The sequence below is a fragment of the Eucalyptus grandis genome, chromosome 3, assembly GCF_016545825.1.
Source record: "Eucalyptus grandis isolate ANBG69807.140 chromosome 3, ASM1654582v1, whole genome shotgun sequence".
Classification (NCBI taxonomy): domain Eukaryota; kingdom Viridiplantae; phylum Streptophyta; class Magnoliopsida; order Myrtales; family Myrtaceae; genus Eucalyptus; species Eucalyptus grandis.
The window spans coordinates 71,361,563-71,388,622 of NC_052614.1; the positions used below are offsets into that span (position 1 = coordinate 71,361,563).

General features: G+C 40.1%; 3 protein-coding genes across 4 annotated transcripts; 1 reads left to right on the plus strand and 2 right to left on the minus strand.

Annotated features, from left to right (window-relative positions):
• Nucleotides 1-6,592: 6,592 nt before the first annotated feature.
• LOC104438380 lies at nucleotides 6,593-9,306 on the minus strand. 2 transcript variants are annotated; one of them, XM_010051522.3, is made up of 3 exons: nucleotides 9,006-9,306; nucleotides 8,507-8,783; nucleotides 6,593-8,407 (listed from the first exon to the last, which is right to left on the minus strand). In XM_010051522.3, the coding sequence occupies exon 3, from the start codon at nucleotides 8,348-8,350 to the stop codon at nucleotides 7,097-7,099; it is 1,254 nt and encodes a 417-aa protein (XP_010049824.2). In that variant the 5' UTR covers nucleotides 8,351-8,407; nucleotides 8,507-8,783; nucleotides 9,006-9,306; the 3' UTR covers nucleotides 6,593-7,096. The 2 variants fall into 2 exon arrangements, with proteins under 2 accessions (XP_010049824.2, XP_039163897.1); XM_039307963.1 differs by having other exon boundaries at nucleotides 6,593-8,783.
• A 1,324-nt stretch (nucleotides 9,307-10,630) lies between these two features.
• LOC120291074 lies at nucleotides 10,631-18,015 on the plus strand. The gene is made up of 13 exons (XM_039307965.1): nucleotides 10,631-10,850; nucleotides 10,998-11,046; nucleotides 11,155-11,203; nucleotides 12,229-12,299; nucleotides 13,121-13,179; nucleotides 13,338-13,436; nucleotides 13,842-13,890; nucleotides 14,920-15,065; nucleotides 15,145-15,201; nucleotides 15,343-15,440; nucleotides 15,861-16,060; nucleotides 16,456-16,579; nucleotides 17,533-18,015. The coding sequence occupies exons 1-12, from the start codon at nucleotides 10,839-10,841 to the stop codon at nucleotides 16,524-16,526; spliced, it is 960 nt and encodes a 319-aa protein (XP_039163899.1). The 5' UTR covers nucleotides 10,631-10,838; the 3' UTR covers nucleotides 16,527-16,579; nucleotides 17,533-18,015.
• Nucleotides 18,016-18,361: 346 nt separating this feature from the next.
• On the minus strand, nucleotides 18,362-26,989 carry LOC120292109. The gene is made up of 14 exons (XM_039310008.1): nucleotides 26,849-26,989; nucleotides 26,285-26,744; nucleotides 25,932-25,987; nucleotides 24,369-24,478; nucleotides 23,529-23,603; nucleotides 23,257-23,404; nucleotides 22,314-22,502; nucleotides 21,385-21,688; nucleotides 21,226-21,296; nucleotides 21,040-21,079; nucleotides 20,777-20,819; nucleotides 19,959-20,047; nucleotides 19,072-19,128; nucleotides 18,362-18,993 (listed from the first exon to the last, which is right to left on the minus strand). Exons 1-14 carry the CDS (start codon nucleotides 26,987-26,989, stop codon nucleotides 18,845-18,847), a joined length of 1,932 nt encoding a protein of 643 aa, XP_039165942.1. The 3' UTR covers nucleotides 18,362-18,844.
• Nucleotides 26,990-27,060: the final 71 nt, after the last annotated feature.

Genomic DNA, 27,060 nt, shown 5'->3' on the forward strand with positions numbered 1-27,060 from the left:
GGTTGGTTAACGATGGTTTGTATACGATCAAAGTAAGCCGAGATAGATTCAGAGTCATTCATGCATAAAGACTCAAAATATCCTCGAAGTGTTTGAAGCCATACCCGCCTGACATGATCATCGCCTTTGTAGGATTTTTGCAACGTATCCCATGCTGCTTTCGCGGTCTTTGGGCTCGATATTTTTTGAAATATCGATTCCTCTATGGCTTGGAAGATCGCATACAATGCTTTCCGATCTTCCTTTCAAGACTCCTCCAACAATTATTTCTCCTCCTTTCTCAAAGCATTGAATTCTTTAGCATCAGCTACTTCGGTGTAGCCATTCTCCACTAGGTTCCACAAATCTTGAGATTTGAAAAGAACCTTCCTCTGAACAGACCACCTATTGAAATTCTTCTTGTTCAACTTTGGAAGTTGTAACTGAACGGAAATGGTGGATGCCATTGCTAGCTCTGATATCAATTGTTGAAAACAAAGGATAAATGACGTTTGAAGGATTTGTTGAGGAAAGAATGCAAACACACAAAAGAGAGGATATAATATTCAAAATGATTTGCGAAGGCTTAATATAGAGTGTACACCACACTCTTACAAACTTAACAATACAAGCTTTGCTAAGTTTAACTCTCTTTCTCTGTATTTCTCTCTCTATGCTTCTAAAGCTCTCTCTCTACATCTAAGTTCTACCAAGTGAACATATATATATAAAAAAGAAAAACAATCGCCAAGTGAAGTTGGCAAGAAAGGTCCAGCTGGTGCAAGCACAAATCTCTAAGCTAGCCTGTAACCAGCCCGCACTTGATCACTCCTCTCTGGCGGTTTGCAGAGCTCAGTTGATGGAGGCGGTTAAAGGAGCAGAAGCTCCATAGCAACTTGAAAATTCAAAAATTGAGAGGGTGACGTGTGTGCTTCAACAAAACCAAAGAGTTAAGGAAATAAGGGCCTGTTTGTTCCTCGGAACAAAATTTATGTTCTTTTGTTCCGAGAAACGAAAAAAAGAATAAAAATGCGTTTGGTAAAATTTTTGTTCCCATAAACAAAAAATCTATTTTTTTATTTCCGGAACAGATTTGAAACAGAAACAAGAAGTAGAAAAAAGTAATTTCTTATTCCCGAGAATAATTTCTAGAATCAATTTCTCTCTCTCTCTCTCTTTTTTTTCTCTTTTCTTCTTCTTCTTCTTCCTTTTGCCGGCCTTGCCCATGGCCGGCACGACAACCGGCTAGACGAGGGCCAACGACCTTGCTAGAACGTCGCTACTCGCTGGCCCTCGGAGATATTGAGCCACGGCAAGGCCGGGCTAGCCTCCAGTGAGCTTGCCGAGCCTCGCCCTGGCCTAGCGAGGCTCGGCGAGAACGGACCATGGTGGCGACCAGCCAAAGAGAAAAAGAAAAAGGAAAAAATAAGAAAATAATTAAAAAAAATAAGAATTTTACCAAACATATTTCTATCCTAGGATTAGAAATTTTAGTAAGTTATCAAATACATTATTTTGCTCAGAAACTATTCCCAAAAACAAAAACAGAAAAAATCATTTCTCATCAAAAATTATTCCCCGGATATAATGGTTACCAAATGCACCCTAAATCACCGCATCTATCTTGTCTTCTCTGATCAATCCTTTTGCACAAACATGCTTGTGAGGACAAAGTTAGCCGTAACTTTATCCAACGACAGGTTCAATATTATCTCTTTCAACCAAAAGTCAATTTTACTTATTTTCTAACAAGTAGAAATGCGTTTTATAATCAAATGAGTGGATATATTATATAGAAATTCCCTTGAAGGAATATTCAGCGTGTCTCCTATAAAAAAAACTATCATTCATATTAACGGATTCATATGTCTGTTCAGCAGCTTAACACCTATATTCTAACGAAGAGAAAAGCTTAACCTCTATCGAAATTTTAGTCATCAAGAACAATGCTCTAAGTCAAGTCCATCCCCGGAAATTTCTCTAAATGTGTGTCGACATGAGTGATAGAGTACGCCTTGGAAGTCATGATAATATCCCCCGTTACCCCCAATCGAGTAATTTTCTGGGAACAAGACCCTTCAGAGTAGCCCACAAAAGAATATCCTTGTCATGATTCGGAATCATGACCACGCTTTCTGAGGTGGAGCATGTTGTTTTGGTTACAAACCATCTCAATTAATTCGGCAACGATTGAACTATCATCGCGCGATGGCACTTGCCAACAAGCAGCAGCATAAGTTGAAATATAGCACGAAAAGAAAGTTCATCCCACCGTCCACAGCAGCGTTATCAAATTATCAATGGACCGCGACAGGGCTTCGCTTCCTAGGCTTTGTCTCTTTGTCCGGCTCCAAAGAAGCCGGAACTGGAGGATAAAAAGTAGCGGCTGCTGTCACAATCTCCCAACACCTTCCCGCTTGTCTTCGTTGGGAAATTTCACTGCAAGTTAGAGGGATCAGTCGATTGCTGGAACCTATAAAATTGACTCTTAGAGTTGATGCTCTAACCTGACAACAACACTTCAGGTCGATGAAGAAACATTTTATGAGAAAATTAAAATGGTTGGGGCCAACAAGGAGCTTAAGGAGGATCACTCTAACTGGTATTAGCAACAATATAAGTCGTTGGCCGTTTTGCCATAATAAGAACGGTCGTGCTCCACTGCACCGCTGGATTCAACATCTAAAAGCGAAGAAGAAGCAAAAGAAGCTGCAGCAGAACTTGAAGAAGTCATTTCGAAAGCTCCAAGGTAATAACATGACGACCATCCATCAGATAATCAGCACAATTCAAGTTATCATAGCATGCTGGGGTTTCCTTGATTCATTGTCGCAGTAAAGCCCGTTGTTCCTTTTAAATTATTCATGCAAATAATTACTTTGTTTATCTCTCATCATCCACCAAAACGTGACAGAAGTTGATATTTTTAAATTAACTCACTCGAGGTATCATTTGCTTTGGCTCATCCCATATCTAGCCTCACAGTCTTATCATTTAGAGTACACACTATCACTTTCCCAAAATATGTCACCCATCATAATAATTCTCTATCCTGAACACGTTAATTTCGAAATGAAACTTGTCGTTATGTCAAAAGACCTCTTTTCACATATACATGTTGGCATGCTCTCCCTCTCCATTTTTGCTCCATTCGTCCTCCTAAAAGCCTACCGGAAGCCACTCCTTGTCGAAGGCCTCTAGCCCCAACAATCACTACCCAGCCTCATTGAACTGGATCATTACAATTACCATCTCATATCTCCAAACTTTCACAACAAAATCATTTGCCCTTATAATTTTCATTTGAGTTGTCTTTGAGAGTATGGATGCGATGGTGTTGCGGTGCATTTTCAACTGCTGCTTCCCACCCCTTTCTTGATATGCATGATTTGATTTCAGTAGACATGAGGACGCCCTACACGACTTTCGACAATCTTTGTAGAGCAAGGACTTTCTCTTGGTTCCAAGCGTTTCTCTTTTCTTCAGATAGAAAATTTCTTAACATCTATCCAAGAATTGTTGGAATGGGGGGAATTTGATCAATTTTGGAATTTGATTGCACTTTTTGTAAGTTTCAGAATTCAATTACACTTCCGTGATAAGTTTTAAGAAGTGCAGCTTAACTGGTTAGGGTTAGTTAAAGATAAAAGGATATGGTACAAAGTAGACATTAGTACAATTCACCACCATCACTTCCGCGTAGAAAGTGAAGAAAAAATTGTTGGATGACCCCCAAACCAAAAAAAGAAAAAGAAAAAAAGAATCAACAGCTCGAGTTGCACGTTGCAAGTGAAGAGTGGACCTTCGTAAAGTCGAATAAGATAAGACTCTGGCCTCACAAGCTCTCAAAAATAACCCAATTATTTTGGCCTCAGACTAGTACTTACATCCAGGCATTATTCTTTTAGTCTTCTTGGATCGCGTTTATCCCAGGACACTCTCCTTGACCCAAGCTTGACCAGTGCTGCATCGCAACTTAAGAAGAGCATACTTAACCAACAGATTGCTCTTGCATGAGCATGTCTAGTGCACCGTCACTTCATTTTGTTGCGCCATCGCAAGACCCAAGATCTGTTTTTGACAGCATGCAGATCGCACTCCTCCAAAAACATTGTATACAGTTAGGGGAAAAAAGTAATATACAAAGACCGATCCAGCGACAAATTGGCACACAGGAGATAAGAAGACTTGTCCAGTTTGACTTTCAACTTCAGTAATATTGCCACGATTTAATCCATGAAGCACAGCACACCTCATTAATATGAGACTCGACATAATGCATCAGCAGTGGTGCATGTTTTAGGCTAACTTTGTGATGACATCATCACTTACATACCAATAAAACGATGTTGTTAAGACAAGTTAATACCTGGTGGAGTACGTCTTAAGATGCAGATGCTAAAAAATAGTTATGGCAAACAAACCTTCCGACACATCTCTAGAGGAATATCGGACCAGACATCACTGAGTTTGAGAATGCGAGCATTACCTTTAGAAACTATTTCATCAGTCAGGAAATACTCTGTAGCATTTGCCATAGAGTTCAAATGCCTAACCTCATGAAAAAGCGGGGCATCAACAGTCAGCAATTAGTTTCTCCTCAGACTCCTGCTGAATTTACTCCTGCAGTTTCATTCTGCTCCATAAAACAAATTTAAAAAAGATAAAAGAAGGTAAAAACACAAGCTCACTTTAAAAGGAATGTGATTGTTTGTAAGAGAAGCTGGATAGCCTCAGACTATCTACCAAAAGTCACTGAATACTTCAAATAAACAGATGCAGACCTGATCAAGACACAGGAAAACCCATGTACTGTGTGAATATATATTTCTAGAAGCCTCAAGACAGAAAAGAAAAAAAAAAAAACTTACCTGTCTTATCCAATTTAATCCACAGTAATAGATGCGGCAACTAAAATCAGACAGATATTGGGGTTACAATCTGTTTCTGTATATCTTTCCAGTGCCGATAAGAAGTACTCAAATCTGATGCACCAATGAATGGCGATCAGCTGTTGCTCCTCCAGTCCTCTCTTACACAATACGCTTCAGATGCAGTGCCACACTGAATTAATTTAAATATTTCCAAACTACCAATTGATAAGCAATACATCTTCCTATTCCTTTCACAGAAGAACTATTAAAAGAAAAGGCAGTGAACAGATGCATTATTCTAAAGGAATAGAAGGAATTAAGACTCATGGATGACACAATTAAGTGCGAAGGAAAAATAAAGAGTCAGTAGATTGCTTCCGCTATATATAATGCATGCACAAGTGTTGAATATCTAATGAATAATAACTCCAACAGTTCATTTGCATGACAGAGGCTAACTTCACCTCCTCTCCCTCATGCTCATTTGATAAACCCAGGATCTAATTCCAGGTCGCCAGATGTTTCACTACCTAATTTAGTTGGGACTTTGGACAAAAAGTTCCTCCACTACATCACAACTCATGCTTGAACCTTTGCTGACAATACCTTCAAAATGAAAAGTGTCGGCTTTAGGGGACGAGCCTCTCTTATCTGTGAATGCACTTCTTTTCTTACTCCATGTGAAATTTGGAATGTCATATATGAAGCCACACTATTGTAGCTGTCTTCCACACAACTGCCTACGTGTCACGCGAATGACCCAAGCATTGCGGGCTCCTGATGCCAGCATACCTATCACGCTAGCTACCATCTTCTCAAGCCACTGTCCTACCAGACCAAGATGCACTCAAAATTTGCACATTACACATACCACAAGCGTTTTTCACAACTTAGATACTACTTTGTCTCAAGACATACTTAAATCCACATGGGCCCCAGGCATCTCAAAAGAGTGTGTCAGCCTGCAGAAATGTCCAAGCTAATGATGGAGGCATATAATTGACACCCAAGCTGGAACCCAGGTGCAATCAAGAAAGATATTAACATAACAAGACTATATGTGGTCCTCTGCAATATTAGATTGTACAACATAAGAAAAAATCCAGGATACATTGTATTACCATTGTTGTACACCTTCTTCAGCATGTTTTCAAGATGAAGCTCAACAGGCATTAATCTTTCAAAACTCAAAGGATTTCTCCTAATACCAATAATAACATAAGCAAAATATCTGAGGGTCTGCATCGTAGTTCATACGAATGTTGTTAATCTACAGATCTAGAGAAGTCCAAAAGGCATCCATCTTTTCCAACATACTTATCCAATTTCTGCAATTTATTACATACCAATTATCATATCAATGACAATAAACAGAGTCAACTAAATTCAATAGAACTTATCAATTTCTCATATAACTAATACTACGGCCAGGTAATGGGAACGCACAACATTATTGTGCAGCATGGTTATAGGGAGTTCTGTTTGCTTAGATGTCAGGATCAACTGTAAACTCACGTTGAAGGCACGTTCTCATTTTCAGCAGAAGTTTAACGAATATAATCATTGCAGCATCATGCTAATAATGTCAGTAATTTAGGCAAGAAAGTATGTGTTTGTCTTCTATACGAATCATGAACGCCATGTATTCTTATTGATGACAGCCCAAGGAAAAGACAAAATGATCAAAGCATGAACCCTCAAAAATTCATTTACGAGATACCCAAATACAGAAATACGGAGAAGTAAATGGAAATCAATGTGTTATTAATATTGGATTTCAAACAATCATGAGGTTCTAAAGTTACATACAATGGAGTACCGCAGCTCTTACAGAAGTGATTATACCTTAAATCAAGTTACATCCAGTTATCCCGCAAAACATCTTTGAAATCATCCTCATCAGCCATAAATAATAGGAAAAGTTCGAGTTGCACGTCGATGGAAGAGGATTACAAAGATTTTGAACTTGCATATCTGTAATAGATCAACTGGTAATGGGTTATGATCGCAAGTTCCCAATGTGTGGTTGCTAGTACTCCAAATTGTGCCCCATGCAGTGCAAGCTGAAGAATGCACACTGCGCTGAGACCATGTATTTCAAATGGTTTTCTGCATTATCCACCGGACTCCTCATGGTATCAAGACGAGATGGCAATCAAATGCCAATTGCCAATGACATCTTTCTGGAACTTTTGAACCAGAATGGACACACATTTGGCATGATCAAGGCATACCCATCACGTTTATTTCTCAAATGAACTCAAAGAAATCTTTTCAAGCAGCAATGGCCAGTCGTCTCCAAGTTGCTGTGGATTCAGCTCCATTGCAAGCTTAAAATCAACCAGAGATACAGAAATTGGGAATTTCTTCTCGGGCATCCCTCCAATGACATTATTTCGCATATGTAAGTGATTACTAGCAGGCCACGTACCATTAAGGACCTTATCTGGAACCTGATGCTTCTGGACGAGATGACTATGTGGCTCAGGTGTGGACCTTGCTCCGACCACCTGGATACAAGACTTTATAAGCCGCTTCAAGTAGATATCCAACATCACATTTAATATATTAGCACACTCAACCGACACTCCTCCAATTCCTAGTGCAGTCGCTATATGCTCTATACGTCTCCTCAGGGATTCCGTGTCAGACAATTCCCCAGTGTCATGATAACTAACAAAATCATCAGAGTTCCCCACCGACATGGCTTTGCGGCCACCACCTACGCTAGCAGAACAAAATGGAACTCCAAGTGGTGCATGCAAAGAAGTTCTAGATAAACTAGAGAGGGTTGCCTGGTCCACCTCCTCCCCATCTTCCACTATGGCCATTGCAGCCTCATTTTTACTGTGCACTCTAGATTTATCTGCTGGTTCCTGAATAAGACCTCTATCCTTCTCAAGCAGCCCAGGAACAGATTGATAATTCTGCAATGATCTTCGGTAATCACATGGAGACAAAAGCCCATTCTCAGTCATAACCTTGCTACCACTATCTTCTGTGGCAGTTGAATGATACAAGCTTTCCCCCTTTCCATTTGGCCCCAGCGGACTTGACCTATCCTTGAGCTTCCTTTCACGAATTCCAGATCTGGCCTTTCGGAGAGGGACTTGAGGAACTCCATTTGACCAAATAGAGGAACTCTGGTTTTGATTTTGAATAAGTGACCCATTTTGGTCAGAACCGTCTTCTACGCTAGGTGAAAGTTTGGTGGTTCGTGAGACAGATTTTGCAGGATCTGCTTCATAAACTGGTGGCGGTGTTTTGGCTTGGCATGCATTCTTCAATATCGACCTTATGAACTGATTGTGCAATGGGAGATTCTCCCTTCCAAGCACTCGACAGCATAGCTTGTCGAAATCGCCCTTACTGAGCTTTTGGCTCAAGAATTGGTTCAGAAAATAAAAGTAGCGTTTTGATCTGTCCACTCCAATCCTCTTCACAATTTGAGCTTTCAGGTCACCCAGATCGATTCTGAAGCTCTGCTGCGGTTGCATTTCTTAAAGAATAGGATCGTGCACCAAGCACGGCCCCACAAATGCCCAAATTAACAACTGCAGCCACAAAACTGCCGTTAATTCCAACTTCGAATGACCTGCAATACCTGATTTACACCCATCAAATGCAGATAAATTCTCGAGCTCAGCACATACCAGCAGACCAGTAAACCATCTTCATACGCACCAGAACCCCATCAAAACACCCAGCCACTGCCGCTACTTCTGTTTCCAAAAGAAATATTCAGACAGCCACATGTCCAGAGCGCCAAGGCATATACAAACTCCGGGAAATCCCGAAAAAACCCTAGGGCAAGAACTTCCGCGAAGAAAATTCGCAGAAAACCAAAATGGAGCTCCCCAATTGATCAACAGCGGACACGAATATCAGAAACCCTAAGTTCCGAACCACCGAGCTCGGCGCTTCCACGAGCTGCACGGACAAGAAATCAAATCAGCTCCCCCGGGTAAAACGACCGTTCCCACACGCAATTGAAAAGCTACCCACTCGAAAAAGAAAAATTACAGACCCAAACCCACGGCAGTCGAGTGGAACGGAGGTGGAGGCCGGGAACAGAGAATGCGGTGCAGCAAAAGAAGAAAAAATTACGAATTGACCGGCGATTAGAGGTGCGCGGAAGGACTGAATTCTGACCTGGCGGAAATTGCGAGCTCGAATCTCGCGGGCCCCAACGCCTCTCGGTTCCCCCGCGCTCTATCTTCTCGGGGGGTCGTCTTCAGGAGAGAGCTCCGTGGGGTTTCGGATGCGGGCGCATTGAGCTGAGAGACTGCAGGCCGAGTGTTCGACACGAGGAAGCTCGAGTGTTTAGGGGAGCGCAGCAATGGCGGAAACTTTTTTTTTTTTTTTGAAATTGCAGGCAGCAGCAGAAGGAGCAAGAAGAAGAAGAAGAAGAAGAAGAAGAAGCAAGGAGCAAAAAGTCCGTCTTCGCTGGCTGGCTGGTCTTTCTCTTTCTTCGCTCGATTCGCTCGTGCGTCAAAAAGGTCGGGGCCGGGGGAAGGGGCGATCGGGCGGGTCCGCGCCGACCGAGCCGTGGCGACTCGGCTCGCGCCAACTCCGTGTGAATGTCTCCTGGACCCGATATCCGGATCGGATTGGATCGGATCGAATCGGATCCATCCATCATCTGGACCCCCCGGCCCGTTTCTCCTACCCGATTCCAAAAACCCATCTCGGACCAAAGTAGAACCCTAAAAAATGCCTACTTTGTATTGCATTAATTATTAAGCTTTAGACAACACAATTTAACCCATTTCAAGGTTTACTTACATGAATGAGTAATATGTGCGGGCATCGCAAGGGTTTTTCTTTTTTCTAGGTACAAATGACTTTATTAAAATGTCTCATTGTCGACGGTTGACGTAATAATTCTTAATCAAAGTAAATAATCATACAAGAACATGCTTGCATTAAGTGAATAGTAAGCGTCGTTTAATTAGTCCAGTTCTCGTGAGGCATTGTTTTCGTTAGTTATCACGGAACATAATCGTAAGATAGCGAGAATTTTTGTATTTTAGAATTATGAATTAGAGAATTAATGAAGGTTTTAAATGTCTACAACTCAATATTAAGAAAGCGCGAAGCCGAGATAAACATAGAGTGTAATCATACAAAATACGACTTAAGAGCCATTACTTTCTCAAAAAGAACACCGTAATATATAAAGTTATTAATGATTTAATTAAGCAATTTTTAAGTAGATGTAATGTTTACAACGATGCTCCATACATATCTTAATTTTTTACAATGATACAATTGTCAAAAAGAGTCTTAAAAGATCATATAAGGTGTTGGCAAATTTCTTGAATTAATAACATCGTCACAACCATAACTACTTTTCAAAACAATCCTAACGCGGCCATAATTGTCCCTAATATCCCTTGCAAGCATGCGACCGCTTTGTCCTTTTTTTTTTTCTCCTTTTTTGTCTCTCTTTCATGTCAATAGAAAACTGTATGCTTCTATCTTTTTCCGATTTGCTTGTGTTTTTTTAGCCGGTGCAAATGAAATTCCAAAGGGCACAAAATATAAAAGAAAAAAGTCCAACCGAAAACCCGAACGTAACCGAATCGGTCAGTCTGGGTCATAATTGTCCAGCCCCACGGACAGACGGGTCGGGTCGGGTCGGGTATATCCGAAAGCCCATGGAGACCCGCTGAGTTCCGGTCCGGTCCGGTCCGGTCCTGGACCACACGACACGAGATGAAATCGTTCCGAACCAGTGCCACTTCAAAACTGCAAACTCCTCCTCCTCGCTGATTTCCAATTGTTCCACGGAGGCGAAGCGGCGGTACTCTCTCTCTCTCTCTCTCTCTCTCTCTCTCTCTGCATCCTCTGAGATTCACGATCAATCTGAAAACTTTGGGAGCACTCGAAGATCATCATCATCATCATCATCATCATCATCATCATCATCAGCATCAGCTGGGGTTCAATCCGTTCGTTCCCTGACTAAGTCCTGCCGCGGCTATGGCGGAAACGGTAACTGTCTATTCTCTCTCCTCTTCTCCTCCCTTCCCTTCCTTCTTCTTCAACATAATGACCGCCCCAAAACTCCTTTCTTCTTCCTCCTCTAACTGTCCTCGCTCGTCTTGCCCAAACCCCCGCGGAATTCGCCAATCCCCTCAGAGCTTCCTGCCGGACGAAGATTTCAGGTTGGAGGCCACTCGATCCAGATGTAACCATCTCTCTCTCCCCCCTCTTTTTCCCCTAAATCTTGCTTCTGTTGTTGCTGCTGCATGCGTCGGCGAATTTCATCGGCGTCGATTTTTGTTGTTTCCGGCAGTTTCGAACGTCCTCAAGAAGCACGCGGAATTGTCCGAGCGTCTCTCCAGGTACCCTCTCCCACGTCGGCATTTGTTTGTCGATCGTCGCTCCTCATCGTACGGATTCAGTGGCTTCTCTAGCGTTGCAGTCGCGAAGTATATGTGTATGCGCAGGCAGCAGAAGTTTCCTAGTCTTTGATCACGAGTGGTAGGAATCTATTTGGGATTTCTCCTCGTACTGTGGCCTCAATATCCATTTATTGTGTTCATAATGGAGCTATTTGGTAATCCCTCTGGCAAGAAAAATTCCAATATTGCTCTAGTAGTGAACTTCAGGCATGGTTACGTGGCTCTGTACTATGATTTCGTTCGCTCATTCTGACGTCATCTGTCTGCGGTGGATGTGATTTCTCATGACATTGTATGAAATTAAATGAGCAAAATTGAGTTGTTTCGAGAAAACAATATTGTCCTAATCAGGAATCCGAAGGTTTTGTAACATAAGATCAGCTGGTCATCAATTATTGGTTAGTCCTTGAATATGCCCTATCGGTGTTGCCCTTCAATTCCTTTTCCTTTTCTGGCCATGAATGCGTCGGGCCTTATACTAGGTTTATATCTTTCAAATTTCAGTATTTTAATTGAGAGTTCTTGATCCTGAGTGTTGACATAATTAATAACTTGATTCGGATTTGATTCTCATTTAAGCTGATCAATTTACACTGTGGTCACAGCTCAAGTAAGTATTGTACTCGATAAACTAAAATAAAAACGATTGGGAATATAGTCGATACAGTTATTGGAGGGAATACTCTCTTTATATTTCTGCCGGTGTACAATTACATTTTATAGTTCTTACAGGCTACTTGCTTTCTGGCCAAATGATATTTAGTTGTCTATGGTTATGCCCAAGAGTTATGATGGTGTTCTTTTCACATAACCTCGAGTGGTGCTCCTGGTTGTAGTGCTATTAAATGCTTTTTAATTCAGTGTCTAGTTTCACCTTGGTGTATACGGATCTAGTATCAGATGATTGGGACAGCTTTGACTCTAATAGACTTAGGTACTGAGGCCAGACTGATCTGAAGTTGCAGGGACTCTGACAAATCTGTTTTTGAGCGTCTACAGAAAGAATTTGACACTGCACGTGCTTCCCAAAGTCAAGGTATCTCTTGACATTGATAGCGTATTTATCTATCATTTATTAACCTTTTATCTCCTTCAAACAGCATTTGGCTTTTGGATCCTAATTCTTGTGTCACTTCTGGTAGTAAATTATTCCATCTCAATTGCCTTCCGAATTCTTTAATGTGTAACAGTAAAATGTTCAGTCTTAGGTGGAAAAAAAAAAAAAAAGAGTGCTGGGTAGGCCCGTCTTTATATGGCTATTGCAGTGGACTTGGGCTATAAGTGCTGGCCTGATCATCGGCCACATTGTTTTTTGACAGATGCTTCTAGGGCTAAGCTGAGGCTTGTCCCTTGCCTGCCCTGTCTTGGCGATTAATAAGGTCCAGCCAAGGCCAACTAATAGTATTCCAGAAAAATCGATTTCAAGTTGCCGAAGAAGCTTCTTTTAGGATTATGCTTCTGAGTTAGGATTAGGTTTTTTATTTGACTTACAACTGCAGAGATCTACTCTTCAAGTATTATTTATTTAAGATCTTTCACGTTAGCCAAAGTCTTTTCTTGTTGTTGTGTCCATTAATTGAACTTCTTGTTGACCATGTCAACTATATTTCATGCAGTGAGCAGCTGCATCTTGAGGTTGTTAGATTGTGCTATCCATTAGTTATGTCACCTGTACAAACTATGTGACAGATTTACTAGGCTAGTCAGCTATGATGTAGATGACCTGCCACGGTATATATTGTTTAGATTCTCATTATTGTTTAGATTCTCATTATAAGTGCACCATCTCCTGCGTTTCTATTAGCAATCTGCTTAATCTGCTGCTTTAATAAAGTAAACACATGAAATATTTTTCAGAGATTCACTTGGATGGTGAAGAATGGAATGATGGCCTCTTAGCAACCATAAGAGAGCGGGTACTTTTCTGCTGATTACAATTTTCTTCCAAGTTCTCTCCTCCTTACTAATGTTTGGTTTTCATGAATAAGATTCTCCTTGTATTCTAGCAGTTCTTGCTATTACTTGTTATTACTCGATTGAAATTTAATTGAGAACTTCTCACCTTTCGCATAAGGTTCACATGGAGGCAGACAGGAAGTCTATGGCAGGGGACACAACTATCTCTTCAGGCACTTATATTCAGGAAAAAATTACTTATAAAGTTGGAAACAAGGCAAGGTTTTGATATTTATACACTGTTTTGTTTGGATCCTTGAACTTATATTGATGATCGTATAACTGTAGTTTTGAGATACTCTAGTCTGTGGCTTGTTACAAAGTACACCGCAGAACCACATGCTGAAGTATCCCACAGAAAACATGGATGCACAATGCAGTAGGTTTCATTGTTAGATTTGAATTTGTGGTGCTTGCTAGATTCATTGAACATGGGAAGCCAAATATAAATTCTTCACAAAATATCTACTTTGGCTTTAGTATCATCTCATGCCAGGATCAGGGATAATTGTGAAAACTGATTGGCAGCCCCCTCTATTTGCAATTGAAATCCGGGGCTTTATGTTGATTGACACTTTACATGCAAATGAAGTCTTGATCTGGTGTTAATTTTTATGAGCAGGTGATTTGTTGTTTGGAAGGCGCAAGAATTGGCATACAGTATGAAACCTTTTTGCTGGTAATTTGTTGTTAATTAGCTGGAGTACGAACTGTCTATCTGGTTTATGTACCATATTTTTCATAGAGGGTTTTGCTTGCTCCCATAAAATTTGATTCTTCTATAAGCAAAAGTGGCTAGTGTACTTGATCAGACATGTGGGACATGCATCACTTACAGCAACATGTGTGTTGGTGGATAAACTATGAGATACCAATTTAGTGATTTAAAAGTACCAAGTACACTAGGGATTGGAGTGAGGCTGAGGGAGAGAGAGAGAGAGAGAGAGAGAGAGGAAGGGAGGGACCAAACAAAACACAGTTAGAAACATGATCTTGAGTCATGAGAGATGTTTCTTCCTATGATCCTACTTTTTCTTCTTTTAGCTACTGCACATCTGTTACACACACATGGTTGCCAAGTTGATCTTTCTGTGCAGTTGAAGCTGCAGTTTCAGATTGATCAAAATGCAACAGTTAGTTACACGCAAAGATTATCTACATTATGATGATTTAAAAGTGAATTTTTGCATTGTCTGGACCTATTGTCTTTCCCTTATTTGAGAATTTGAACAACGGTTTTATCTGATGAAATTGATGTCTGATGACATGGGTGTGCACCCTAATGTTTTTCATTATAATTGGGTTGGCTGATGAAATTTTTTTTTGTCAAAGGCCTTATCTACTATCATGTAAATTATCTATACTTTAACATTTTTAACAACAAATTTTGTGTGAGTTTAGGGTTTTCCCTATCCCTATTAGCATGATTTTATTTTATTTTTTATTTTTTGGTGAAGATAAGAGAACCTATTGGCATGATTGTTGTACAAAACATTGCATTCTTTAGAAAAGGTATCTTGAGCTTATCTAGGGATAGATACATGCTGGCCCAAGTGGAAGTTGTAAAGACCACAGTTTACCCTATATTTTCTTGACCCATGTACTTCACAAATAGTTTTGGGGAAAATTCATGTATCAGCCATGTCCCTTTTTTTTTTATAAATAAATCTACCAAGGGTAATAGCTCATCTGTCTTCGAACCTTTGCAGGAGAGCCATGTGAACTATACCACATCGTTCTTGAGAGTAAATCATTTTTGCAAAAGATGACTGTCCTGGAACATACAGTTCCGTTCTTTATACCAATACGTGATGCAGAAAATGAGCTCCTTTCTTCAAACGCAATGGTGAGGTCTCCTGCCTGAATCCTTTGGGAATTGGGCTTTCTGTGTTAGATCTTTTCTCATCAAAATGATTTATATGCAGAAATTTATAGACCGTGTTGGAGAACTTCTGCAGGCTTATGTGGACAGACGTGAACAGGTATGTCATTATGTGTATTTACTTGATGTTTACTGCATTTCTGGTCTTTTCTGAAGTTTTGGTTGCTTCGAGTCATTAATGTGTAACTGCAAACCTCAAATTGGATTCTCTTTTTCTTATCTACATTGCTTGTCTATGCAGGTCCGCCTTATTAAAGAATTGTATGGGAACCAAATTGGAGAGCTGTATCACAGTCTTCCATTCAACATGGTCGAATTTGTACTTGATGACTATGAGTGGTTGGTGATTTTTTTTTTTTTATCTATTCATGTGTATAGGGATTTTTAATGGATAGCCTTTGATTCTGACGACATATTGATAATTTGATCACATGCTCTGCTGTATTTTCTCTATGTTGATTGGTTTTAATGGTTAAGCTGGTCCTGCAGCTTGTCTTCTTTTGTCAAATAAATCTGTTTCATTTGCACGTATAGTGCTATCAGAAGGATTTTGTCCCAGTTGAAGTAATCTTGCTGTTCTTCCTTATTGGAGCATTTTAGTATTATGCCACACTTCCTTCTATCAACTTGAATTTCTAGATGAATCAGAGCGGTGGTCTCACTAATTCTACATAATCTCAGTGTAGGAGGTCCTTTGTTTGAATATCCAACTCTTAGGAGGTCCCCGAATAGATGACATTGTGATGGTATCTTTTGCAGCAAGGTAACTGTTACTCTGAGGTATGAAGACCTCATTTGCGTACTTCCAACTCGTATAAGAGTCCTGGCATGGCCAAGGAAGAACTCTACCAGTCCAGTCTCCATGAACCGAAGGGGAAATGGAGTTGTAGGAAGTCACCCTAGTCCAGCTCGTCTTTCTTATGCTGAGGAGGCCTTGCGAAGTATGAGCTTGCCAGAAGGTATTTTTCCCTGCCTATATAATTTGTGAAGCTCTTGCCCACTTTTCAGGTAAGATGTCAAAGTTTCACTTAGAAAAAGAAAGGATGTCAAATTCTCTCAAGGCTTTTAGCAGGTTGAATTTTTTATCTGGTGCACTGAACTGCCAATATTCCTGGTATACCATGAGCTATAAGATTTGAAGGCTAAGACTTTTACTGGATATGCAGTTTTTTAAATAGAAGTTAGTTGTTATGAGATAAATCTTAGATTGAGTCCGTACTAGACTATCTGACATGAACAACTTTGAGAATGAAGGAATAAGTTTTTATTATGTGGATCTATCATATGGCATTGGAGTGATGGAGCGCTTGACACTAATTTTGTTTTCTGTTTGTTTTCTCTCTTCCATGTTCAGCATTTGCAGAAATTGTTTTAAATTTGCCACAAGCTCTCCAGCAATTATATCAGCAAAGAAGCACCTCCTAGTAATTTGGACTTGACAAAGCTTCAAAATGTACAATGTAACAGCAATATCTGAGGTACTCACGTCCAACTTCTGCTTGTTTGTCTTTTTTTCTCCCTTATTCTGCACTATACTTCAGAACTATCAGAAAAGGAAAATTTTCTTGTCACTAAGCTTCATTTAAAATGTGCTGCTCATCATTTTGCTGAAAATATCACCTTTCATTAACTTCCAACTTTGCTAAATTCATTTTGGGAGTTACGGGAATTAGTTGCAATCGTGTTTTTGGATTAGTATTAATGTTCTTATTGGTTATTTTTGCATCCTGATCATAGTGAAAAACAAAAAAAATGATTGGAACGTCCTCGTGATATTCACCCGTTTTATTTCCAACTGATCAATATATCCAAATTCTTAGTGAGGCCAAGTTCTACTGTTTTATATTTTCAATGTGTAAAAGACATTGTTGTTCTTGTTTCACCAACACTGCTGTGCCACCCAATTGGTCCTTTTCTTCCTTTCAGTTTTACTTTGTCAGGTCCATTAATTATTGATAGTAGTTTTAACATTCTTTAAATTTTTAGGCCCGTCTTTTGGTCTTCAAAGTATGCGTAGATTTTTTTCTTGGCTGCCTTGTTTGTCTGTTTGAATGCGCGCTTATGAGCTCATTTGCCTTCTGTCCCTTGTGGAATCCATATTGGATTTATGTTATTCTTGTTATTTCACTATGCAACTGTTCTTTACTGCCAAATCAAGACAGTGGAATGAGGTGATGACAAGTGAAACTAAGGTCTTACAGGGAGCAACTGATTGCATTGTAGGTTGTATGACCTGACAGGAGCTTGAAAGATGAGGAGAATTCAAGGGAGTTGAACTTTTATAACTTCATGCAGTGTAATTAGCAAAACGCCCAAATTGCCCAACTATATCGTTTATGTGAATAATTTGTACTGCTGATACTTTTTTCCTAGTAGTATATGGATTTGATAAGTCTGGACTCAATATAAACGCTTTTCATTTTTTTCTCAGAGGACGCTGAATTGAGATCTATTAAGAATGGGAGACGATGAAAGAGTAAGCTGTGGATTTATTGTCACTTGAAGTTATCATTTGATCCTTGTTCTCGACTGTCATTATGAAGCTCAAAGGAGGGACTACATTTTGGCGGCAGTTGTTCTTGGGAGTGCTCTGATTTGTTTCCTAAAAATATCATGGATTTTGTATCAACAGTCTTAGTAGTTTAAATAGCCCCCAAAGCTCGCTTCAACATACATTTTCTGCCTAGATTGGAGTTTCCCCTCTGGCCATCCTCTTTGGTTTAAAGTAGGGGCATTCAATGCTGTCAATGTCCTCGAAAAAGAGGCCTGACCCTTTCGCTCATTTTTACTTGTGTGATAAGGGCTATTCTTTTTTCTCTTTTTTTGGGGTCAGAATGAGGTTTCGCGGTCAGAATGGGGGATACTTGAATTGGTCTATTATTGAAATTGTAAATCTCTTTGGATGTTACTCTCTCGGGAGGACTTTCTCCACCCTTGGCATCCTCAATTTTCAATGTGGACACGATTAAATACCGACATCACAGGCAAGATAACCTAAAGTAGAAAAAAATGGACTGATTGATTTATGGAAAAATGATTTATATGCAAATGCTTTTCGGGCATAAAATAGGAAGTCCCATTATATTATTAACGGCAAATCATTTGCCAGTCTTCTTTTCATTCCTAAACAATTGTCATCCCCAGAGGAATAGGAGCACTTCCTTTTCGTATCCACCACCTATTCCTTTTGGCGTTAGAAATGTCGATTTGTCGGTAGACAACGCACTTAAGGACATGCTGTCAATTTCTTAGACTAGACAAAACATTAACATTTTTGCGACGCCTTTTTTATAAATTTTATGAAGTGGAAACATTTCTTCCCTACTGAACCTCCACCCAATGGCAGTGAAAAAGAAACAAAAAAACAATTTGAAGAGCCCCAACAGGGACAAAGTACGGACTAAAAAAGATAAAAAGAAAACCACAAAGATCTGCTCACAGAGCATGCAACTTAAAAAGGCTGCCCGGTATTATCCTATCCTACCATTCACTGCCCTTTAACTAAGTTACAACAATAAAAATCTAAATACAAGATCGCGACTTAATTTTGTTTTCCCCGTCCTCTGCCCCTCCTGCTGTATCTGGGTTGCTTTCTTCCTTCTTGTTTCTCACTCACAATGCGTCTCTTACCTGTGCCACTGTATTTTCATGTGGTTGAGTAAGGTCCTGAGATAATTCTTCATATTGCATGTCAGCATTGTTTTGGGAGCCGGTGGCAACACCATCAATCTCGCTACTCTCATTTACAATTGGGACCTCAATAGAAGTTTCGCTGAGGAGCTCACACGTCTCCTCCGCATGGGGAATGGTAGGAATGCTCGGTTCAACAGGTTTAATCTCCTCGTCATATGACCTATGATTTTCATGTTCAGGTTCCATCCCAGCTGACAAGCTATCAAGGGAGGCATAAAATTTCAGTCATAACGGCCCGATAATGCATTGCCAAAAAAAAGGTCAGGTAGGGGCTCACCTTGCTCCAGGAGCAGGAAACCATTAGCGTCAACTGAACCTTCAGTTTGAGCCCCCTCTGTAAACATTGAAGAGACATTAACAGGTTAACATTTCGTTGGTCTTCATGAGGAGCAAGGAGCCAAAATTTCTGGACATTTTTTATTCTTCATAAGCATAGACTTCACAAACAGGGATCACATTCAAATAAACAAACAGAAGACTGAAAAAGGAGGCAACACTCAAAATAAACCAACAAAATTCCCAAAATGACCATGGAACATTCTGCAGCAGATGCAACTCAATGACTTTGCACAAGTCGAGCTAAAAAGTCATCTATCTTTAAAGCAAAAAAATCAAAGTCGAGCTAATCATGCAAAAATTCTTGAACAGAGCTCAGGCTTTTACTCAGATTAGTCCTCTACTTTCTAACTGAGCAGTAATGAGACCAGACTGTCTGTTGGAACTCCTTTTACTCCCACAATAGAACAGCATGAAACTAATTCTGAAGAAAGGACACCCTTACTCAAGCTCTTTCAAAATGCTTGCAATCAATATCATAACATTGATTCCCAATAACTCCAAATTGTAAATCATTTTGCATCTTTTAAAGTACAAGTTTTATACCCATTCACTATTGAAACAAACAACAGGACATGAGATGAAGCGTAGTCATAATGTGCAAACACGCTGAATGTCAGTAGCAAGTTTGATGAATTTAGTGGAAGAAAAATGCTGGATGATAATCCCTGTAAAGATGCAGAATTGATTCTGCTGCACATAGACAACCTCAAGTTAACATCTCAATAATTCCTCACGAGCAATCACAAAAAGTTCAAAGAACTAAGTAGCTCACCCAACCAAACATATGCATAATAATTCGTGAAGACCACATGCATGGACAATTACCAGGTATACTTGTCTTCAGTGAACCATCTTGCTGGCTAAATCCATTGAGGTCTTTGGGACCATCACAAACACCAGTAGAACCAGCACCACTGTGAACAAAATAACACACAGATAAGAATAATAAAGAGGATAAGAATGAGGACTGGCTGGAAGATGGATCCTCCTCAAACGCATATAATTAGGAGATGACAATCTAACTTCTCATCAGTCAAAAATACCTGACAGAATTACACCACGCTGCATGGAGCTATGTACTACATGCCCACAAACATACAACAAATACTTGCAAGTTGCACAATAGCTCAACAAATGTATGAAGACTGCTTATACTAAAGCTTATCAGACCAAAGCAGGAGCAATATACCTATCACTCTTTTTCTTTTTTCAGAAGGAATTTGATAAGGAGGTAGTCCAGGTGTCATTCGACAATTCTCAAATGGCCCCTTGTCAATATGTCAAATTATATAGGTAATAGAAAGCATGCGCCACTGGAAGATTTTCACATGAACAGGAGAGTATCATGCAGAAAGCTCCCAGATAGAAGCATGTATGAGCAAGAGGAATCGCAGAACGATAACTTCCTCAAGCTCTCGCAAAATAAGGTTTGAACACAAAACAAAATGCTCATGTGAGTAATAACTATTCATTAAACAGAATAGTAACTGCACCTTTTTCTGCTTAATAATATGTCCACACTTGACACATTAAACTATTCAAAATAGAAGTATCAAGAATAAAGAGGCAATCAGAGGAGGAGGATTATTTAGAGAGGCTAAAAGTAAAATGTCAAGACCACCACCAAACAGAGAAGAGATTACCTATGTAGAACAGTCACGGTATCTCTTGAGCCGTCCTGCAGACCTAATTCACAAACTCTTTGCAGTTACCACTTGATGGTTATAAACACATGACTACTAAATTTAAAATGGTACAGAAAAGAAAAGGCCACATAATAGCTGCACATGCAAACAAACCACAGTTCTTGTAAAGATTGTTGAAAAGATATATGCAATCAGGCACACTGCAATAGCATGAATCTTGCATAATGATAAAAAAACAAGTAGATGGGATTTAAGACAACCTCCTTTTCCTTCAGTCATGACCAGATCTCCTTCCAAATCCTACAAAGCATTAAGCAAGCAAAACATCAAACATGCAGTAAGCCACATTGCACCATTAGAAAGATCCATATATTAAGCAACTTATTTACATACAGTTTAGATAAAAAGCAAAACTCTTTATTCCTCACACAAAACCCACAAAGTACCTTAATCTGTTCAGAAATTATAGCAGGTGGAGAAGGCAACACTCTCTCTTGCAGATCATCTTGCGCGCTTGCTGAGATTAGGCAAAACTGATACCATAAAATGGTCTCTATTTTTGATAAAATATAATTGAAATGCTTGATGTTCACAAGCGCTTATACCTGATGGCTGAGAAGCAGCTTGTGGGTCAGGCAGGTCCGAAGATGCATCAACCAGTAATGCAGAGCCAGGCCTTCTCTCTCCCAGGACATCTGCTAGGTTGCTGCCCAAATATGAGCTACGATTGCTTTCATGTCCAGATGCAGACCAATCGATTTTTGCCATGGATGAATCCCTCAGATTGGATCCAGGATCAGCTCTTTTGGAAGATGAAGCCCTTAGCAATTCTTCTGTTGCCTTTGATCGCACCTTCCTTATTTCCTCGGAAATGTTCCATGAACCACTGATAGGTGAATCCCTTTTCAGCTACATTCAAGTTGGGAAAAAAGAAGTGTCAGTAACTAGAATGCAGTCAAGAAAAGAATATCCATATCACACCACAGTGCAGAAGAAAAACAAGAGCCTTTTCACATATTTACAAGTCCTTTTCATACATATACGTGACAAGCTAAATCCAAGTTCCTCCTCTATAAGAAACTGAAAACTGAGTATAAAACAACAAAAGGGAGAGAGTGTCAAATCTTTCCTTTATTTCAGTTATCAATGCTTTGCTGCATGGTAACTGCTGTAATGACTGAAACTTTGATAAAGTGGTGGTATACACCATTTTAAAGTTAACTTATAATTCTTGCTTCTTCATCCACTACAAGTCCTAAATTTAGTTGATGCGAGTTTTAAAGTTAAAAGAGTAAACCGTTTAGACAAGTCCTATCTCCACTGTTTAAAAAGATTAAACAGTTCGAAAGAGCTCTATCAATATATTGCCACCCAATATTCACCGGTTCATTCATTAAGCAACTCTCACACGCATTCCTCATAGAAAGGCCTAATACACTAATTTAAAAACGTTACTGGTGAACATACAGCAGTGTCCTGCCAACCTCTGACAAAAGAAAGCTGAAAATATTGCCCCAGGACACATATCCCTAACCTGAAGCTTCGATGGAGATAGGGGGTTTCCACCAATTGAAAACAGTGTATCTTCCTTGGAAAACTGCATCCTCACCGGCGAGGCACATCTTTGCCCAGCAGTATTAAAGCATGGAGAGGCCCATGGAGGACGTTCACTCATATACGACTTGGCTACATCCACTGGTGAGCCAGTTTCACCTTCAGTAACCTGGACCAAAAGAGAATTTCAGATGCAACACCACATTCAAGTCACATGACGAGCAGCTGAGAACTTGGAAAAAGGTGGTTAAGAATGGTGCATCAGAATGATATTGTAAATAACAAGTTATATAAACTGGCACATTATAATGACATTGCTGATGACAAGATTGACATACAGTGGCACATAAGAATGATATTGTTGATAACAAGAATGTCATGATTCAAGGACACCGGAGTGAACTCATGTATATGCTTATTTCCTTGTTAAAATGTAAGAAAGATCTCATTACGAATTCTACTCCTTTGAATGGCAATTCTATGAAACTCTACTTGACGTTCAGTCTTTATATCCTCAAGCTGTGTGTTAATAAGGAAGAAGTCCACTCTATGAGGCATAAAAGCAAGGGCACAGCATGATAGGCGTCAATCAGCACTTCCCTAGGGCTTAGGGGAAAAGACGCAGTTAGAGAGGTGAATTGTCTAGCAAAGAGAATCATGTGAACTTCAATTTAACAGTAGAAACTACAAACTCATTCATAAGAAAGAGATAAAGAGAAGAATATGCTTTGACCAAAACGAAACTATATGGTTCAAGCACATCAACACATTTGGAGACATTAAAACAATCAAGCAGATTATATCTTGCTACGTGAAACCACAAAAATCGTCTGATGTTTGCACAATGTTTAACAAACAGAAGACCTCAGTACAGGAAGATATTATATCTGAAAGAAAAGGAATTGGATGAAAGGATCACTAACATGTGGTGACCAGCTAGGGTTTACACTGGGGGTTGCATTATCCAGATCCAACTCTGAATTTGATCCTAATTTCCTCTCCTGCAACCATTTCTTTGCTTCCACGACAGCTGTACTGCATAGATGAGACATGTCTACATCTGAAACCAAAAAACCAAAAAAAAAAATCAAACTGCATGATTTCACCAGGTTATCTATCATCCTCTATTGGGTCTCCAAACATCCTAAAGGGCAGTACCTCCACAGTTTGCTCTGTCGTGAACTTCACTCATCCACCCTCTCCATCTAAGCTGAGGGGAGATCTCACTACTCTAGTTTTAATGATGCCAATTAATTTGTCATATTCTTCCCTGTAAAAGAATCATCAAACTCAGTATTAAGGATAAACCCCACATAGCATGAAGAACAATTTATTTTCAAAATAAATCAAAACAAAACTTGAAAGATCAAAGCGGTTCAAAACTAAAAGCCTAGGAACATCTAATAAAACTAATCACTAGTCTGCCCCAGGAATAAGGGTGAATCGCAAATGTGTTTGTACATCCTCATTGAGAAGATCGATTTCTTTTCTTTATTTGATAAATGAAGAGATTCCACTACAAACGGTAGCAAGATGGCACTGCCCTTTGTCTGAGGCCTGTAAAGAACTGACTAAATTCTTTCCTCAACATGCGCTGTGTTATTCTCCTCCCTCCCTCCCTCCCTCCCTCCTTTCCCCCCCCCCTCCCCTCAACCTAATAAGCACACTATGAGGCTAAAACATGGTGAGAGCAGGATCAGAGACTGGACAGTGAGGTGCATAAGCAATACCTACATTATATCATTTCATTGTACACAAATATCGTTTAAAAAAAAAAAATCATTTAGTGAGCTAATTAAATAGTGCTCCAAGAGGAACATGAACTTAATGGAATTCACACGCATAGTACATGGTATTGGTTCCCCATTAGTCCTAGCATTTGGTGCTGAGAAACATCAATTTAACTGAAAAAGGAATAGTTTCTGAAAGTATTGTTCATGAAGAAACATGGAGAGAAGAGTAAAAGCTCTGCGGTGGATGCAACACACTAAATACTAGACTTCAAAAATGGACATAAAACAAATCCTTCAATTACCAAGAGAAATTCTCCTGCAAAATTAACTTCTCGATTAAGTGCTTTGCTCCAACCTTTCCCACATTTATTGGGGCCTCTGTCCTTGGTTCTATTTCTGATGACAGATTCTCCTAAAGAAGCAACAATCAGTATTAATTCCATTATGGTTCAACCTTTGCCATAAAACAAATAAATAGAAGGATGACATGCTATCAGAAGAACTATTGAACGTATAATGTAAAAGGACCAGTCATGCAATCGGTATTGTACACTGTAACTTGGAAATGGACCTTATGCTAAAGAACACAAAGCCATGAACAATCTTTTAGAATCCTACTGGCATAAGAACCAGTCATGCTTCCAGGGTGCCGTTTAAACAATTAAACATGCCAACTTATTTATAAAAAAAAAAAAAAAAAACAGACAATATAAAAGATATAATTGTGCCTCCCTTGCCACCAACTAGTGCACTTTTATGGAAGTAAAGCTCACATGCAAGTAATAAACAAATTGTTCAACATGCAAATGCTTATGTTTGTGTTAAACAACCGTTCTCCAAAAATACTTTTATTGTTATGAAGCGTGCCCATGATGCATGTCGAGCATATAACTTAACAATCCTTGCACATAAACTAGAACTTAGAAATGAAAGAGAGGATGTGGACAAGAACACAATATTAGGAAAACTATAGAATAAAAGTATCAGGGAGCATTTAGATTCAAGCTCTAAAATGAGTTCCCCAATACAACTATTTTTCCCAAAACTTTTCAGATGTTAAGCCACGATACTTAGAGCTTGTAAGAAAAGTGAAGCTCGACCTATCGATCTTGACCATGAGATGCTTTCCTATGTGACACAAGTCTCATGCCAGTCCTTTCAACTTAGAATCTAATATCAGAACGGCCCAGATTTCATCGAACTGGATTGATCGGTTGAACAAGGTAAACCCAATTTCAATAGGCTTAGCCAAGTTGAGCTCGAGGTTGTGAAGGAAATGGTATAGGATTGATAAAAGCATGCTTATAAACGCTCTCTTGATTGGGAAAAAAAAAGTTAATATGTTGCATCAATGCGAGCAGCAACAAGAAAATTTCACTGTGTTGACCCCTTCGTCTCAAACTATTGATCTCCATTTCAGCAAACCAGGACCAGGACAGTTGGCCAAAACACAATATGACTCAGCATGTACGAAATAACTTTCTTATGCCTAGAAATGGCACATCAAGTAAAGCTGTAATTACCCTTCCCTTAGAATCACAGGAAATCAGCCATCGAGATTATATCATAAACTGTAGGATGACATATTGTCCATATGGCGTAGGTACATGCTTTTTACCCCATTCTTCAGTTACTTATAGACTAGATAGGCAAATTGAAAAAATAAAAAATAAAAATGCAGCATCAACCTAAACCGAGGTCCAAATGTTCACAAGTTCAGAAAACCGAGCTTAGTCATCAACAGGGGAAATTAAGGACATATGGTTGTGCAGAAATCCAATAATTATTCCTAATGAGATTTTTATTCAACTTTAAGTCTCCAAACCGTCAAACACGCTAGGGCAAAGAAAAGAGATTGTAGCGACCTTATGCAATTCGACGGCCCCGCCGAGGTCATTGTCGTTAGAATCAATATCGTCATCTGCACCGAGAAAAGAAATGACCAGCTCAATCAAACTCATCAGAGGATGCGGTGCAGTAGCAAGGTACCGAAGAAGAACCAGGTAAACAAGCAGTGCATCCCCGTTAAAAAAAAAAAAAATTGAAAATCATGTAAATGTAGAAGACAATATATATATCCGACGCATTCATCAAATCACACTAGCATACGAGTACGCTCCACTAATGTCCCGGTCTTTTGCGAGGAATTCGATGCTCGTAAATCGCAGAGAGAAGCAATGCAATAATCCCTTCCCATTCGCAGGAAAAAGAGGCGTACCGGAAGCGGAGGCATCGCCGGAGGAGTCGGAGCCGGAGCCGGAGTCGGAGGAGGACTCGGACTCGGGGCCGAAGACGGAAGAGAGGACCTTGCCGGCGCCGGAGGCAATGAGGCGGGTGGGGGAGAGGATGAGCTTGGAGAGCCAATTAGGGTTTGGGACGGGGAGGCGGGGGCGGAGGCGGAGGGGCGGTCGTAGGGGGTGGCGGAGGGGCGGAGGGAGCGGCGGGGGCGGAGGATCTTGCCGCCGGATCCGCCGCGAAGAGATCTGGAGACGGAGGCCATGCGGGAGAGAGAACGTGGCGGAGAGAGCGCGCTTCCCAAGTAGGCGTCGTTGCCTTTTTCTCTTTCGTTGGTTGGAGAGGAGTTGGAGTGTGTTTTTGGGGGGTAGGGGAAGGAGCGTGTGGGAGAGGGAAACAGGGAAATTGGTTCGGGGCACGGCCTCGCCTGCTGCTGCCACGTTCTCCCCGTTTTAACTGAATTTCGATTCTCTCTGGATTTCTTTGGAGCCTCCCCCCTTCTGTTATGACTGCGGAATCGGTTGCAAAACACAAAACTCTTATCTACTCGACAACCACCGATGACGACGACGACGACGTATGTCACCTCCTGGAAGAATATATTAAAAAAGGCTTCATCATTAGCACGTCGTAATCGACATTCTTCCACCATGTCCCATTCGCCTTGTGGCACAACCCTCAAATTCATGGCCTGTCCTGTAGATTGGACCCTAGCCCCCTCTCCTCTCCTCCCTTCTTTATGCACATCAACACCGAATA

Bases quoted from the DNA above. Each gene is read 5' to 3' on its own strand.
- LOC104438380 (XM_010051522.3), bottom strand. From the start codon at position 8,350: ATGCAACCGCAGCAGAGCTTCAGAATCGATCTGGGTGACCTGAAAGCT.
- LOC120291074 (XM_039307965.1), top strand. The intron at 13,180-13,337 runs GTACTTTTCTGC...CTTTCGCATAAG, and splicing joins TAGCAACCATAAGAGAGCGG to GTTCACATGGAGGCAGACAG. The intron at 15,066-15,144 runs GTGAGGTCTCCT...ATTTATATGCAG, and splicing joins TCCTTTCTTCAAACGCAATG to AAATTTATAGACCGTGTTGG.
- LOC120292109 (XM_039310008.1), bottom strand. From the start codon at position 26,989: ATGAATTTGAGGGTTGTGCCACAAGGCGAATGGGACATGGTGGAAGAA. The intron at 23,604-24,368 runs GTAATTGAAGGA...ATTCTTTTACAG, and splicing joins TTGCAGGAGAATTTCTCTTG to GGAAGAATATGACAAATTAA. The intron at 21,080-21,225 runs GTACTTTGTGGG...AATGCTTTGTAG, and splicing joins TAATTTCTGAACAGATTAAG to GATTTGGAAGGAGATCTGGT.